This window comes from Phalacrocorax aristotelis, chromosome 8, assembly GCF_949628215.1.
Source record: "Phalacrocorax aristotelis chromosome 8, bGulAri2.1, whole genome shotgun sequence".
Classification (NCBI taxonomy): Eukaryota; Metazoa; Chordata; class Aves; order Suliformes; family Phalacrocoracidae; genus Phalacrocorax; species Phalacrocorax aristotelis.
The window spans coordinates 32,029,417-32,044,354 of NC_134283.1; the positions used below are offsets into that span (position 1 = coordinate 32,029,417).

Consider the following 14,938-nt stretch of genomic DNA (forward strand, 5'->3'; position numbering starts at 1 on the left):
TTAATTGTTAATCAAGATATTGTGGGCAAAGCCCAAAACCCATTCATCAGTCAAGGGGAGTAACTAATGTCCCAGCGCTCTCCTCCTGCAAGGCACAGGCTGTGCCTGCCCCAGCAGGCGAGAGAGGTTCTCCTGGCAGGCACCAGCCCACGGCTTTGCCGGGGGTGCCGGCGGTTCACATCAAGAGGTGGCTGCGTTTCAGACCCACTTTAAGCATCACAAAGTGAATGAATAAAGCCAAGGCCGTTTTGTTTAGCTCTCATTTAAAGCTCTGAAGAGTGACTGGGTAATGATGGAGCTGGTTTCCCCCTGCAGATAAGGTCCCACAGTGCAGTCTGTTAGGCTTTTAACAACGTAAATGCCTTTTTCTGCTCTGTGTTATCCCTGGTACAGATTTTGGGTAGGGAGGCACATACCGCAAGACCTGAAGAGCACTGAAGCTAAAGAAGAGGCACATGGAGCCCTCTGTAGCCTGTGCATCTACTGGCACCAGCATTTCCCAAACCCCATCCTGTTGCAGCGGAGGGGGCTGCCCAAGGCACAGGGACCCTCCCCACAGAGGGTTCTAAAAGGGGGGGGGAAGGCCGCAGCTTCATTCAAAGGAACAAGCCCAATGGCAAGAAAAATGTATTAGATGCAAGTCAAGAACATCTCACACCCGGAGGCGAGCAAACATGCCATGCTGTGCTGCAGAGACACTCAGCAGAGCCACAGCACTGGGTTTTAAAAGGGTGTCTGCCCAGTAGCAATTGGTAACCACGCCTGAGTCCCTACCAGGGGACTCAGGCACTAAAACTGGAGCCACCAGCCTGGTGCAACATCTGGCCTCTGGGGTTGAGTTTGCCTCCCTGTGCTGACAAGGCAATACATGGCTGGCAGGGAGCTGCAGCCCCCCCCCAGCGCTACCCCCAGTGCTCTGACAAGCACGCCACCGCAATGCTTGGTGACCACCCACGGATGGCGAGCTCTTTCTTGTAAATGGACTACGTTTGTAACAGCCACAGGCTGAAGACAAAGATCTGAATTTGGATGATGTGACACCCAGAGAGACCGCAATTCAGCCCTTCCGAGTTACCAAAAGACACTTAAGGCGACTTCACTTATTCTAGCTGAAGTAGCTGGATTTAAAGAAATTAAATTTGTCAGTTCATTAGTGTGTAACATAAGAATGAAAAATGCATTTCTAATTCCTGATCCACTAATCCACAATCCGCTGGTCTGCAATCCCCCGAGTCCCCAGGGAAAGAAAAGAAAATCCACAGCAGCCTTATAGTATTCCTCTAAGATCTCCTGGCCAGGTCTTGCAGAAAGAGTTCACACTATGAAGCCTTCCTCCCTTTACAAAATACACCTTGGCAAATTTGTTGCCCTGCCAGGGGGGTATCAGGGATAATAAAACCAAATTGCATTTGTCAAAATAAGTGAAGAATAGATGTTTTGTAAGGTGCCAAGCGTGATGCTTAACATTTGCTCAGCTTCCCACTTATCTGCAGTATCAGCTTATTTGCAGCAGCCCTCCCACCCATTAGGACAATTAGCAAGGTTCAAGTCACATTCTTGGAAGTGCTGCTACTGTGCTAGCTCCTGTGAAAAGACCGTCCTGGCTGGACCTGAGACGTGTCCCTCTGTACCTTCTTCCCCGCTGATGTGCACCCATGGACACTGCTCCTCATCCACTTTGCTCCAGAAAGGTGGGTTCAATGTACCTCTACTCTCAGCTTATGGCAAGGGTGCAAGGAGTGCAGACCTGCCACGCAGGCTCAGTCGTGGGCCCCTTGACCAGTTTGCATACCCTTAAACCATGATCTCCATAAGCAAAATCAACTTTCTAACACCAAACCCTTGTTTAAATTATTTTAGACCCCTCTGCCTCATTCAGCTAGCTAAGGTAGAGGCACCCACAATCCTCTCTTTGGCAACTGTGCCCATGCCAGCACAGTCCCATGCACACAGGGAAGATCAGCTGCAAGCACTGAGCAGTGAGATGGGAAACTGGGCATCTCCTGGGGCTGCCACCATTGCGCATAACTATTCCCTTTATACCCTTCTTCAGACAGATGTGCTGACATAACTCCATAACTGATCTGGTTTTGCCTTTGCAAAGCACCTCTGCCACTTGCTGCTTCTCCCCCACTCTGTAGCTGCTCAGAACTTGCTGCCTATGTAAGCACACTCATGGTCTGAGCTGTAAGGTCAGCTTGCATGGGGAGGACTTGCTCCCAGAGCATGATGGAGAGATCTCCTTTCTGCAACATCTTTTCTTTCTCCTATCCAGCAGGTATGTTAGAAAAGCTTTAATGTCTTTGGCTACAGCCTCCAGAAACACCCACTAATGCCAAACTCAGTGCAGATAACACCACCTGGTATTTCTCCACTACTCTCTTTTAAGGGACAGGTCCACTCTCCACATCTCACAAAGATGTGAAAACACAGTCTCCAAGGGAATTGCTCAGGTCACACATGGAGCAGGAGCTCAGAGCAGAGCCTGAACTTCCTGCCCTGCCCCGCACCGCTTCCACACCTCCACATTCTCATTCCCAAGTTTTTTGGAACATGCCTCAAAATATTCCCCCCCCTCCCAGCTCTGCTCTCCATCACAGCAGTCACACAAGAGCCATCGTGCACAGCTGTGGGAAGCTTGAGGCCAGAAATAGCAGCTCATTTCTAAAGCACGTCATCACATGCCAAGGACCCCAATATGCCCTTCGATCTCCCTCCCCCATCAACCCAACCCACACACCGCTTTCACCACTCCACCAGCCAGTCCTCCCCACACCTTCCTCCAACAACAGGTCCCACCTGGAAGGGGACAACCCAGGGCTAACTCCACCAAGTGACATCCGTATGTCTCCTGCTCTGCTCCTCAGCCTGAGCTCGTGGAGATTCACGCCGGCTGAATTGATCTCCAGAAGCTGACGGGATAAGACCAAGTCCTGACTCCATCCCACTCTTGAAGGTTTCTATTAATCATAGCCAATTCTATCTGTATTCCTTCAGGGACTAATAATGCCTTACCATGTGTTTTCACACACTAGCCGAACTGAAATTAAGACAGATTTCAAAAGGAAGCACCTGAGAAGAAAATGCATTTTTTAAAAAGAAAATTTCAGTGTCGTTACCGTTCTCAGCTTGGAAAAATACCTTGTTAAGTAAAAGCAACACAGTATTAATTTGGAAAACAACTCAGGTGAATTCCTGCTCATTGCAAGACATGCTAACACACTAAAATTGTATTTATGGGGTTTTATGACAGATTAAGTATGGAAATGTAACACATTCTGCTTCCAAAGGGAGGTGAGGAACATGCAGAGGGAGTTCAGAAACGCTCATGTGTGCAGTCACTGACCAAAGGGATGCTGGCAGCAGACACCCTGCTGGTACTGGGCATGGTCCAGAATCCAGAAACCCTTTTCAATTGTCTCCATTGCACTGACAGAAATAGATAAAAAAAGCCCAGAACCCTTGTGGTTCATCATATATGGCAGCTTTTAGCTGCTGAAGTCTTAGGGAAACCTCATTTGCATGTTACCATACCATTACCACCCCAGGCGTTTTGTTCCTACCTCTGCAAAATCCAGCCACAGGGGCTTTCCAACCAGCCAGGCCTGCATGTCTGCTTTAATAAGGCAATTCCTATGTTGATCTGGTAGCTTATACAAAGCAACAGCCCTAATTATTGATCTTGGCAGATGGAGCTAAGGATTAACAACCTGTCCCTTGAAACAGCCACCACGGGGCTGTGCCCATTGTCTCCTGACTGCTGGGAGCATCAGCAGGACCAATGCGTTCACTTACTACTGACCCGCACAAAGATGTGGTCCCACTTGGATGATAGCTGAGACTGACACAGGCAGGGATGCTCAAAGCACAGGCCAGCTCCAGGATGATTGACAGAAAGGAGCAGGTATGGAGAGAATAACTAAGACAGTCATGAATGTGGAGAGAAGGAGCATGACAGGACATTCACCATGACCCACATATCACCTGGGCTCCAGCTAACACCATCTGACTGCTGGAAGAATCCTTTCTCTTTCCCATCCCCTATTTTCAGGGCATTAAAAAAAAAAAAGAGAGACAGTCTGGAAAGGATGGCTGCAAGAAATTATACAATTCGCTCCACGTGAAATTCGTAAGAGACAAAACCAGACAGAATCTGTGAGAACTGAAGTGTGCTGGAGGGACACTAGACACTTCTGATGGAAGCGAAGACGCAATCCTTTGATGGTTGCCTTCTGGAACTGGCTGCAGTACCTTGGAAATTCATTAATTGCAGCAGAAAGGACAAGTGGCATACATCTATTGATGCTCTGAGCAGCAAATTAGTTTTCAAATCTATTCAGGTCTCATGCAGTGGCATCAAAGGGCTAAGACTCAGTGGGAAGCAGCTGCAATAGCATTTCTGCAACTCGTGCAATGACTCCAAACCACCCTGCGGGGAGGGGGCTGCCCACTGGTCCAGCTCCCTGGAGATGTCTTGTGGCCACAAACTGTTGCCCTGACTGGCAGGGCTCAGAGATCTGCTTGCCTTCTCAGACAGCCAAGATAGTGATCATCCTCCTTCAAAACATGCCAGGCGGCTCCAAGGGCCTCTGATGGACATCTCCTTTTAAGCAGAAATAGGATCATCTAAAGTACAGAGAGATCAAAATCAAGCTCACAAGACGACATAGAATGTCAGCACCTGAGGGAAGAGCAAGTAGTCAACAGTGATGATGAGTTTCTTCAGAAAAAGATAATTTCCAGAAAGCTGTTGTTTTTTCTCTCCACAGAATGTCACCCCATTCAAACACTTGGAGAGCCTTGAAGGGGATGAGGTTGGCAGCAATCTGGTGGAAGACCCGAGGAACTGTTATTATGGATGAAAAAGCAACTGTTTCAGTGAATCTTAAAGCACATAGACAGACAGGTGAGGAGAAACTTATCAAAGCACTGTATCGGGAGAAAAGGTAGGCTGGAAGATGCCACCCTGGGAACAAGGTCACTTGCTGGGACTTGATCTGTCTTCAGTCAGGACAGGCAAGGGCCAGTCTTAGATGCCGTGAAAGCCTGCAGCTGCTGGCTTGGGTTATTTTGCCTCCTATGCAAGCTCTGGGTCCAGCAGCTCTGCCTTCCTCTCAGCACAAGGGGAAGAGTAGGGGAACAGCAGAAAGCCAGACAGCAAACATGGCTAAATCCAGAACACACTCCATGAGAGCTAAGGGCAGCCCCACAAGACCCCTCCGAATGCCCGATTCTGCCACTGCCATTCACATTACAAACCTGGCTGGATCTGCCTTTGCATGCTCGCTGCATACAGCCTGCCAGCAATTAAATCCAACAAAAGCCACAATCAGGGAAGGGGTAGGAGGGTGCACACAGCAGGACCTACAAAGTAAGAGATGGGATCTGGATCCTTCTATACAGGCTCAGACAATAGCCATAATCGTAATCGCTGGGTCAGTTCTGTCCACCCCAAACCCTGCTGGGAGCAGGTACGTAATTGAGGCTGGATCCTGCATTTCCTGCTCTCATTGTTCGTCTTCCTCCCATTCTTTGCTGCTTTGTTCTATTCAATGCACTATTTCAACCTCCCTTCTGAAACACATTAACAACGGGCTGCTGCAGCCTCCCATACACCGCGATTAAAGAGTAGACGCAGATACCTCTTCTTTGTGGAACATTTTGCACCTATTACTTAGAGGGAATGAGGAGAACAGGCGACATGGGAAAGTCACAGCAGGTCAGAAAATAATGTAGGTGTCAGGTAGGAAAATCTTTGAAGCTTGTGAAGCCATTAGCCGAGTGCACAGGCTATAATAAAAATGATAAACAGAGAACATGGATGATGAATAAATAGTGGCTGAAGAGACACAGGAATACATGTTTCGTCCAGCAATGAAACCAAGTCTACACTGAGAAACAGCAACTTTGGGCTGGGGTTTGTTTTTTTTTCCTTTTGCAGAAAGTGATTAAGTAACCAGTACAAATGTATATTTTAAATGGAAACCACCACAATAATTCAAATGCTTTAGCAGAGAGCATTTACTAAATGAGAAGAGACAGAAACAGTGTGTTTTATATAATGCATGACCTGACTGCAATGAGTCTTTCCTGCAGGTTGTGTCACGAACCTTCCTGCTAAAGAGAAGGTGCTGCCAAGCACTGCCGGAGCGGCTTCCTGATGCTCCCAACTCCCACCATGTCCCCAGGCAGCAGTGGCTCTTCTGGAGGGCTGTGTTTTTAGGGCAGGTCACCTCACACAGGTCTTACAGAGAGCAGAAGGGAGACCAGCGAGACCCTGCACGTCTCTGGGAGCAGTCACCTCCATGTGAAGGACACGTGAGGAAGAGATCACCTGCATCATCAAGGCTGAGCCCTGTGATAACTGATAAAATACAACGGGACTCAGTGCTGGGGAGGGGGGAACCATGCAGGTTTGCTCACTGAAGTGTGATGTGAGGCCAAACACCCCGATTTCAGCAATCTGCATCCTCACTGCTTAACCTCTTTGTCCTCTCGCACCACCAGCCCAACCCAGGCCACAGGACCCAACTCACTCCAGAATTCCCACACTTTACAGAAGTGACAACATCCTCAGCCTAAAACCAGTCCCACAGGGTTAGGCTAAGATGTCCATCCCACCTTGCCAACTCTCTAGCAGTTGCAGACACCTGAGGAAAACATACCTGGCATGGGATGAGCGCTCGACTCTCCACTGCTACACCCTGCCAGCTTCTAGACACCAGCATCATCCCAGCATTTAAACTACCAGAGCATTTATGAAAACAAAAACAGGAGCAAACCTTGGATTCTAGATTTTTTTCACAGGGTTTGCTCTGTCTTCCTGAGAGCACAAGGATGGCGGTTTACTATTTAATTGTTAATTACACTTTCTTGTTAGATTTCAGACGCTGAAAAATGTTTAGGGATTTATTCTTCTGTGTAATTAACCATAATGATGAAACACAGTTTTATACTGCATTGCAGTTTTTGTTAAGGTTATTCATAATGGGGAAAGGCTAAATAGGTTGAGTTCATTATCGTTACAGAAAAAAATTTGAGGTGACCCAATCAAATTAATTTGAAATTAAGTGCAGTGAGGCTGATAACTCCACGCAAGTCAGGAGTTCAAATAAAAATAGAAGAGACAATCTACAAAGCAAGAAATTACAAGCGGGCAGGGAGTTAAGCTAGAATTACTGCATCTGGGAGGTAGCAAACACACAGCACTGGCAAACAGGGCCACTAAAAAAACCAGTGTAAATGGATAAAGAGATGGGCAAAGATTGTAGGATGTAAAAGGGGAAGCTGGAGGAGGAAGGGACGAACATGAAGATGGATTTGAAATAAATAGGTAGGGACAGTGCTTGTTAAGCTAACTAGATTTATTTCTCTGCCCCAAAATTCTTATGTCCTTACAAGACAGCATCAAAGCAAGGTCTTTAATTTTACTTTTCCTGGGTTTATCGCTTGGGCCTTGATGTTATTTAACAGCAGTGAGCGTCAACCAATTTCATTGCAAAGCTGGACTTAATTCAAAAATCATTAAATCTGGTAGAAGCTTCTTCCTCCTGACAAAGACATCCTGAAGAAGCTGGTGCTTCTCTGACAAAACATGGAAGTCATATACCCTAGGAGAACGGACACCACCAAAATACTGATGGATAGAGCAGGGGTGGGAAGGCAGCATTCCCCCATCCCTCCTCCCAAAGAAAAGAATTTGAGAAAGCAGAACCAAAACCAGCCATACATCACAATGCTGAGCACCACTCGGACACCCCAGCACGGCACTGCGCAGGGAGGCAATGGAGCCCATCGTTCTGGGTTCTTCTTTTAGGCTTATCTTGAAAAGCAGATACATATTTTAGGCCTCTCTGCTTTGCCAAAATGGTGCAAGCTCTAAACAAGCCTCAGAGCTGGGTAACGTAAATAATGGTGATTGGGATGTTCATGATGCACATTGCCATAGTTTAAGGGGTTTAATCTCATGGGAAATGGTTAAGGCAAGCAATACTCCGATGCAAGCCACCTCTAGGAAACTCTTGAGTGCTGCTACAAGATGATGCTTGAATTATTACCTTTGATAAGTTTCCTCCCAAGTCTTTACCAAGTCCTGTAACATTTGTTTTATCACTCAAGGCCAAAAGAAGGAACAGCAAGATCCCAGCAGCACTGGCCTTGTTGGAAGAGGCTGTGCTGGGGACTGCCCTGTGTCCTGCAAGGACATATGGCAAACGCAAGCTAAGAGCATCAGTTTGAAATCCTGTCCTTGGCTACCCAGTTCAAACAGCACATGGTTTTTTAAAGAACTGGCCAAAATGCCACAAATCTCTCAATGCAGCTGCACAAGCGACTTTTCCTCCTGACTCCCCACTTTGGCCATGATGAAATCTCACCTTTTGCACTTTCTGCCCTCTCTCCAGGAAATACAAACTGCTTCTCTTTGCCTTGAAGGTCCCACAGCTTAGCTTCTCTCCATCCTCACCTATAATTCACCCTTAAGTGTACAGGGAACATTTGGGATAAAGCTTCAAGAATGCATTTGACATAAATTATTATTCCCCTTCTAAACGGATTACAAAAATCCTTTTATTACAAAAATATTAAAACGTTCAAATTATTGGTGTGGAAAAACGTTTCCTGGAGATAAAGTTTTTAAAAATTGAGGTTTTAATCACAAGCATAATCCTTTCTGGCTAACATTTCCAGTCTTGTGAAACATCTAGATACAAATTGCACAGAGGCCTGGCTGTGCTACAAACAAAGGAAGATGCTGCCTTTAAATAGCTTAGAGGACATCAGAAGACACTTCTCTCATCAGCAATCTTTTTTAGCTTAATATAGCTCTTCTTTGCATAAAACACTGACATTTTTGCAATGTTTGGACCCAATGGTGCGAATGCTGATTGTCATCTGAACATACTAGAGTGTACCTTCAAAAATATGCAAGAACATTTTACAGACATTAGTTTTACTTGCCTCCAAAATGGTGTATCTTAATATTTCATACTTATATATATTTAAATGTTAGTACCATAGATAAATGCTAACATGCTTTTATGCTAATGCAATCACTGAAAATCCAGATAATGTTGTGTATTGGCATATACTGTTAGTGAATTATGGATACCTAAATGTACAATCCCACATGCCTAGCAATTATTTTTGTTAGTGCATTTAACTTTTATTTGCAATCAGAGCACTTGAGGATTGTTCAATTGAAGTTTACTTTTGCAAACTGCTGAATAGAAAACATTTTGTTAAAGGTTTAAAAACAGTAAGGTGGTGATGAGGTTGCAGAGTTGCAATAAGGGCACAGCTCTGAAGCCTCTACCAGATGGAACGATGTTTGATTTGGTCACCGACTTGGTGATTAAAACGCAAATGCCTAAAATGAAGGACATGTAAGAGAAACAAGAGATGAAATCTTGATTTCCTCCTTACTAGATCACCCTCTTCCATGGCAGAGGCTCACAGATAGAGGCAGATGCACACCAGGAGGACAGCATCCATCCAGACAGCACCCTGGCAGCTAGACCCTGGAACCCTTTGCTTTCAGGACCAAACTATCCTGCGCTAAGGCTGCTTTTTGAGTCCAGTTTAAGCCAAATAAATAGGAACAACTTCCTGATATAGGCCTGATGTAGGCCAACTATCAGGAGGGAGAAATCCTGAACTGCCCCTGCTGTAGCTTCTCCTCCTACCGCCTTTGCTGATACACCTTGCTGGTCTTGGCCAGCCACCTGGCCTGTTGGCTCAAGGACCTGATCCACTTGAAAACCCCTTTATCCCAAATCTGTTTTCAGCACAGACCGACCTCTGAGCCAGGTCCCAGCCGGACTGCATGCAGGCAAGATCTGGGTGACGCAGCTGGTTGCTCCATCCCTTACCTGCTTCACTACCTAATTAGAGTTAAAGACAACGCAAACCTGGAGAAGACCTGGATATTTTTAACAGTCGAAAAGCTCTGGATGTGACCCAAGCATGTCTGAGACTGCTCAGCATCCAGTGGTTTTCTCCTGCATAAAACAACTTGCCTACAGACAATGCCAAACTCCCTCTTCCAGATTCAGCTATGCCAGGTGTTAATGACCTCCCAAGCTGGGCTGAGGAGCTGCTACGATCATGCCCTGATTTTCCTCTGGGAAGGTTTGCCTGGCTTGAAACTGCTGGCCTGAGCCAACCTGGCTGAAGGGACCTGGGAGGTGGCCACAGGCCCATTTGGTGAGCAGCAGACCATCTTGCCCAGGCATGGCTCAGCATCCAGCACAGCATGTGAAACCAGCCCTGGGCACACAAGTATGGATCAGATTGTGCCCTTACAGCCCAGTGAGCTGTGGCACCTCTGGGCATTTACTGGGAAGTCCTACCACCTAACTGAGGTCCTTAGGAACAGCCATGAGTGAAGGAAATAAAAAACAACCCCTCAGAAAACACAAGACATCAGAAAATGCTTAGTGTGAAGTACTTGGAATGCCCGTGGCAGTTTAAATGGAGCACGGAGTATGCTGAGAAAATGTATGAACAAACAAATTAAGCAGATAGCACAAAGCAGAAGAGTTGGCATGTAGGTGTCTATTGAGAAAGCTTAAGCACAGCAAGGGGAAAAAAAGGCAAACCCAAAAACCAGGCATAATATTCCTCACATTTTGGAACTGAGCTCTCAGACAATACATGATCCAAACCACTCAGAATTACCATCTGTCAGAATGTCCTTTAAAGAAAAAAGACCTAAAAGTTTCCAAAGCATTATTTTAATATTTTCATATTAGAAAAGAGATTGTTTCTGTCCAAAGAAAGGCATTTGCAATTAACTGAGGAATACTATATAAAACCATTATTTTCATGGCCATTGCTACATGCTCATATCATGAGACAATGAATTTCTTGAGTCTTGATCATGTCACATTAGCTAAGTCAGGAAAGATGCAATTTAATAGCCCTTGTCATTCCTCAAGTTACCTGCAAATGCTTCCAGACCTTCTATACGATTTTCTCTTTATGAAACATACCATTAAGAGTCTACATGCTATTAAAGAACCTAAAGAAACAATTACAATTTTGCTTCAAACATTAAGATACACCAGAATATAAAGAATGGCTCTGTTTCTGATGTGAAAGAGCACATCATCTTGTGATCAGTAAGTCAAACTGTTTCAAAATAAGTGGGATCCTTTCCTGGTGTAAAGATGAGTACCTGCTGCTGTCCATGAGGCCATATTACTTCACACATGCTGAGGACCAACTGCATCGCATACAAGATTGCAGAAGAAAAGGAGATTTGTAGAATACATATTAGATTAAGTGATAAATAATTTATAATGGTGGAGAAGGTGACTGTTTTCTTAGGCATAGAAATATGCAGATATAATGGTCCTGAATTCCATTCTTCACTCCGTACTTCTGACCTTGAAGTCTGGGTCCATCCAATGCATTTCTAAAGTTTCTGCACACAAGAATGCGCAACACATACCCTAAAGCCCCAAAACCCATAAAGCAAAAAGGGCACCAATAAAACCCATTGACCCGCATGGTACCACCTATGGCACTACACGTTAGGCCATAGCATGAGGCTGACTGTGATCCTTCGGGCAACAGTCACCTTCCAATGAACCACAAACATCCCTCAGACCAGTCTCTTCTTGATTCAGCCTGTTGACCCCATTCCTAACCCCGTGTCTATTTGACACCCTTTTGGTTATGCCTGTGGGTCAGAGGCACGTGTCCATGGGGCTAAAAACCCCCTCCGAAGATGACAAGGGTTGTTGTATTTCTGAAATCAGCACCTCACTATCCTAAGGCAAACTGGGAGCAAGGAGCAGGAGGGAGAAAGGTGCTCGTGGAGTGCTTATAACTGCACTTCCTTGAGATCTCCCGAGAGGGCTGCCAAGGGTAGAGGAGAGGAGGCAAAATTATTCCCCTCAGACTTTGTAAAAACAAGGAGCCCAGGGAAATCAAGAAGTAATCATGGCTTCCACACCAAATTACTTCTGGCTAAGTCTAACAAGCAGAGTGAGGACACACTGACAAGACCAGGGTAAGCTGTCTGCAAGGAAAGGTCTAGGCAGGAGAGAAGACAATTTGGTATGTTGCAGGATGAGAGAAGCTTTCAGCTCCTGCTATTGGAAATAAATCAAGAGAGCTGAAGAGAAGTACAGAGCCTGCCTGGCCTCCCCGAGGTTTTCACTCTCCCAGGCTGGATGGGAGACAGCTCACCTGGACAGCGCGGCTCCCAAGACAAAGGCAGCGTGCTCCTTCAGCACGGCCTCGGTGCTGTTCAGCCCGTCAATCACAAGCTGGAGTCCACCCATGGAGAGGAAGTCCTTAGCATTGTCCACCTGGGAGAGAACAGGTCTCCATCAGTACAAAACTCCCAGCCAGATTCCACTCAACAACTCTTCGAGAATGCCTTGCTTCAGAAAGCACAGCATCTCTTCCCTCCCGTTCTAAGCACTGAGTTCTAAAAGCAATTAGAAGTTATGAGGGAACAACTGTGGCTCGGATTTCGCACAATACTGTCTGGGAGCAGTGGATGTCGTGGATCCAGAAGCACAGTATACTGACAGGTGGATATTATCACAGGCTGAAGGCATTGCTGAAAATTCAAATACTTTGATTAGCTAGCAAAACTATTCTTGACACATACTTCCGTAATTCAGGCAATATAAAAAATTCGGTAAACCTGATGTCAAAAAACAACCCAGTTCTTTGCTCTCCCACCTGAGCAGACCATTACTGGGAACCCAGAGAATTGTGTGTTCTGCAAATGCAATTAATTAATTTATGCTCTAATTGTAGCACCAGGAGTTAGGGATGTTTAAGAGCCTGTCAGCAGCAATGGTACACAGGGAGCATCACCTCTGCTCACGGTGAGGTGCACAGGTGGTTCTGGGTGTTTTTCATAAGTACAGTCAATGATTTCATGCAGACATGAAAAGAAAAAGCCAGTCCCTGCTTGGAAGGGTCAGCCAGAAGCTTTTCCTCAGGGCAGCCTGAGCAATGATTTTTCTAAAGCAGACAATATTGGACTAACTGCCAGTAGGGAAGTTTAAACATTAGTGGGGATTCATCCGTCTTTGATTTTAACCAGACTTGGGGCTAACCAGGCACAAATCACAGCGGGCATCTGTTCTCAGAGAGGAAATCAGAAAAGGGCTCCGAATGGCTCGCAAACAAAATGTCGAGGAACAGCGTAAAGTGCTTCAAGTACAAAATTTGGTCCAAAGTCAAATCAATGCATTTTGGTTTTCAAAGATTTTTTTGCAGTTTGAATGCTCAGAATTGCATGTGCAGAAAATTTGGTTTTAGAATTTCAACATTTCTCCTCCCTGAAAGACAGACAGACAACAGCATATGTTGGCGGATGGAAATAGAACATAAAAAAGAGCTACCAGCCAGGCAAACCAACCTCCCTGCTTCAGTGAGCAGACTGCACCGATGGGGTGGAACAGGACAAACCAGAAAGCGTGCAGGGTATATCCGGCTTAGGCACTTTTAGTTGACAGTGGCTTTGTGTTTACTGTTACTTTTATCTCAGCCATGTACCTTCACCAAAATTGGCCATAAGTTGGATATTTTAGGTACCCAAAAGAATGAAGACGGTCCTTAGCTTTATGTCCTATGCGTATGTCCTTACCAAAGAAGGACCTGGGGAGCTACAGCTCGTCTCTTCTCCCCAGCAGGACAATACCCACTGCTTGCTGTCCCTCTGCCAAGCTGGTAACAGAAAGCCGATCTCTGCAAGTCTGCTGGGGCTGTTTCAGGATTTGCAGCAGCTTTTGTATCCTTTCAGATCCTATTCTTTTTACTGTCCTGATAAACCGGACCTGCTAGACCTCTTACTTTTCTGCAGGTCCACCTTTGTATACAGAGAAATCTGTGCAGCAACCCAATTTCAGCTACCAGTGGGTGCTTTTGTTGCTCAGCCTCTGTAAAAACTCTGAGGTTGTTTTAATGCTGGAATTGGACTTTGATTTCTGCTCAAGAGGGAATGGATAGACAGGCAGAAGTTTGCATTCAGCATCAGTCAAGGTAAAACCTATCGGCCCTGTATCCGCATCAGCACTGGAGTCTTTCAGGCTAGCCCTGGTGTCAGTGAGACACCTCAACTGCAGAATATAAATTGTGCAGTAAAGCTTATTTTGTAGATGTATTTTTTTTTAACTGGAGTCTGTTGTGAGAGCTCCTTCCCTCACTCACCATTTTAAAACCAACAAAACCCCCAAACCCAACAACATGAAGGTATTAACCTCTCTGGGGGGCGGAGGATGCTGTGAGGCAGCAGCTCATGCCTCACTTCAGTCCACTGCAATCAGCACGGAAGAAAGCCAAAGATCAAAAGAGCTCTTGAGTAAAGTACACAGGCAAGGTGGGCGAGGAGAGGAATGGGAGAAGAACAAATATGACAGCAGTTATTCAGGGAGCTGCTTCAGATCAGAGGAGAAAGAAAATGGGGAGGGGAGAGAGAAAATGTTAGAAAACGAGAGCGAGGAAGAAGCAGCATGTCAACCATACACAACTGAGAGGAAATTAGCAGTGAGAAATGGTGTAGCATGTCAGAGGAGGGGAGAGAGGAAGATAAGGAGAGTAAATAATTGAGAGAAAGAGTCTGCAACGCATGAGAACGGGTCTTGGCTCTGCACACTGCTGTGCAAGCACTGTGAATTCTGTTTATAAATGAGTTATGCTCTGGCCTCTTCACATTTGCATTTGGTTTTTATGTGCTACAGATAACCTAGCGAGCCAAACCTTCCTGCTCCTTCTCCAAGATGGGCTCCTGAACATGCCAAATTGAATCCTGACTGATGAGAAGCAAACCAGAGCTGGCAACCAAAAGCTGAGCAAATACAGAGCCCTTGGGCTGACTCTTCAAGAGCAGGACAGAGCACCTCTCCCTCAGCTCGGCACTGGCCACAGCTTCCCCTCCGCTCCCTCACAACGAGCTTGGAAGCATGTGCCG

At 45.9% G+C, this 14,938-nt stretch overlaps 1 protein-coding gene across 9 annotated transcripts in view; it reads right to left on the reverse strand.

Moving 5' to 3' along the window:
* The window catches only part of SIL1 (SIL1 nucleotide exchange factor), a 99,467-nt gene that overhangs the window by 23,694 nt on the left and 60,835 nt on the right, over positions 1–14,938 (reverse strand). For all 9 annotated transcript variants that reach the window (XM_075102237.1, XM_075102231.1, XM_075102240.1 and 6 more), the window contains one exon: positions 12,196–12,317. In XM_075102237.1, the coding sequence (XP_074958338.1) occupies positions 12,196–12,317 (122 nt within the window). The remainder of the gene's footprint in view (positions 1–12,195; positions 12,318–14,938) is intronic.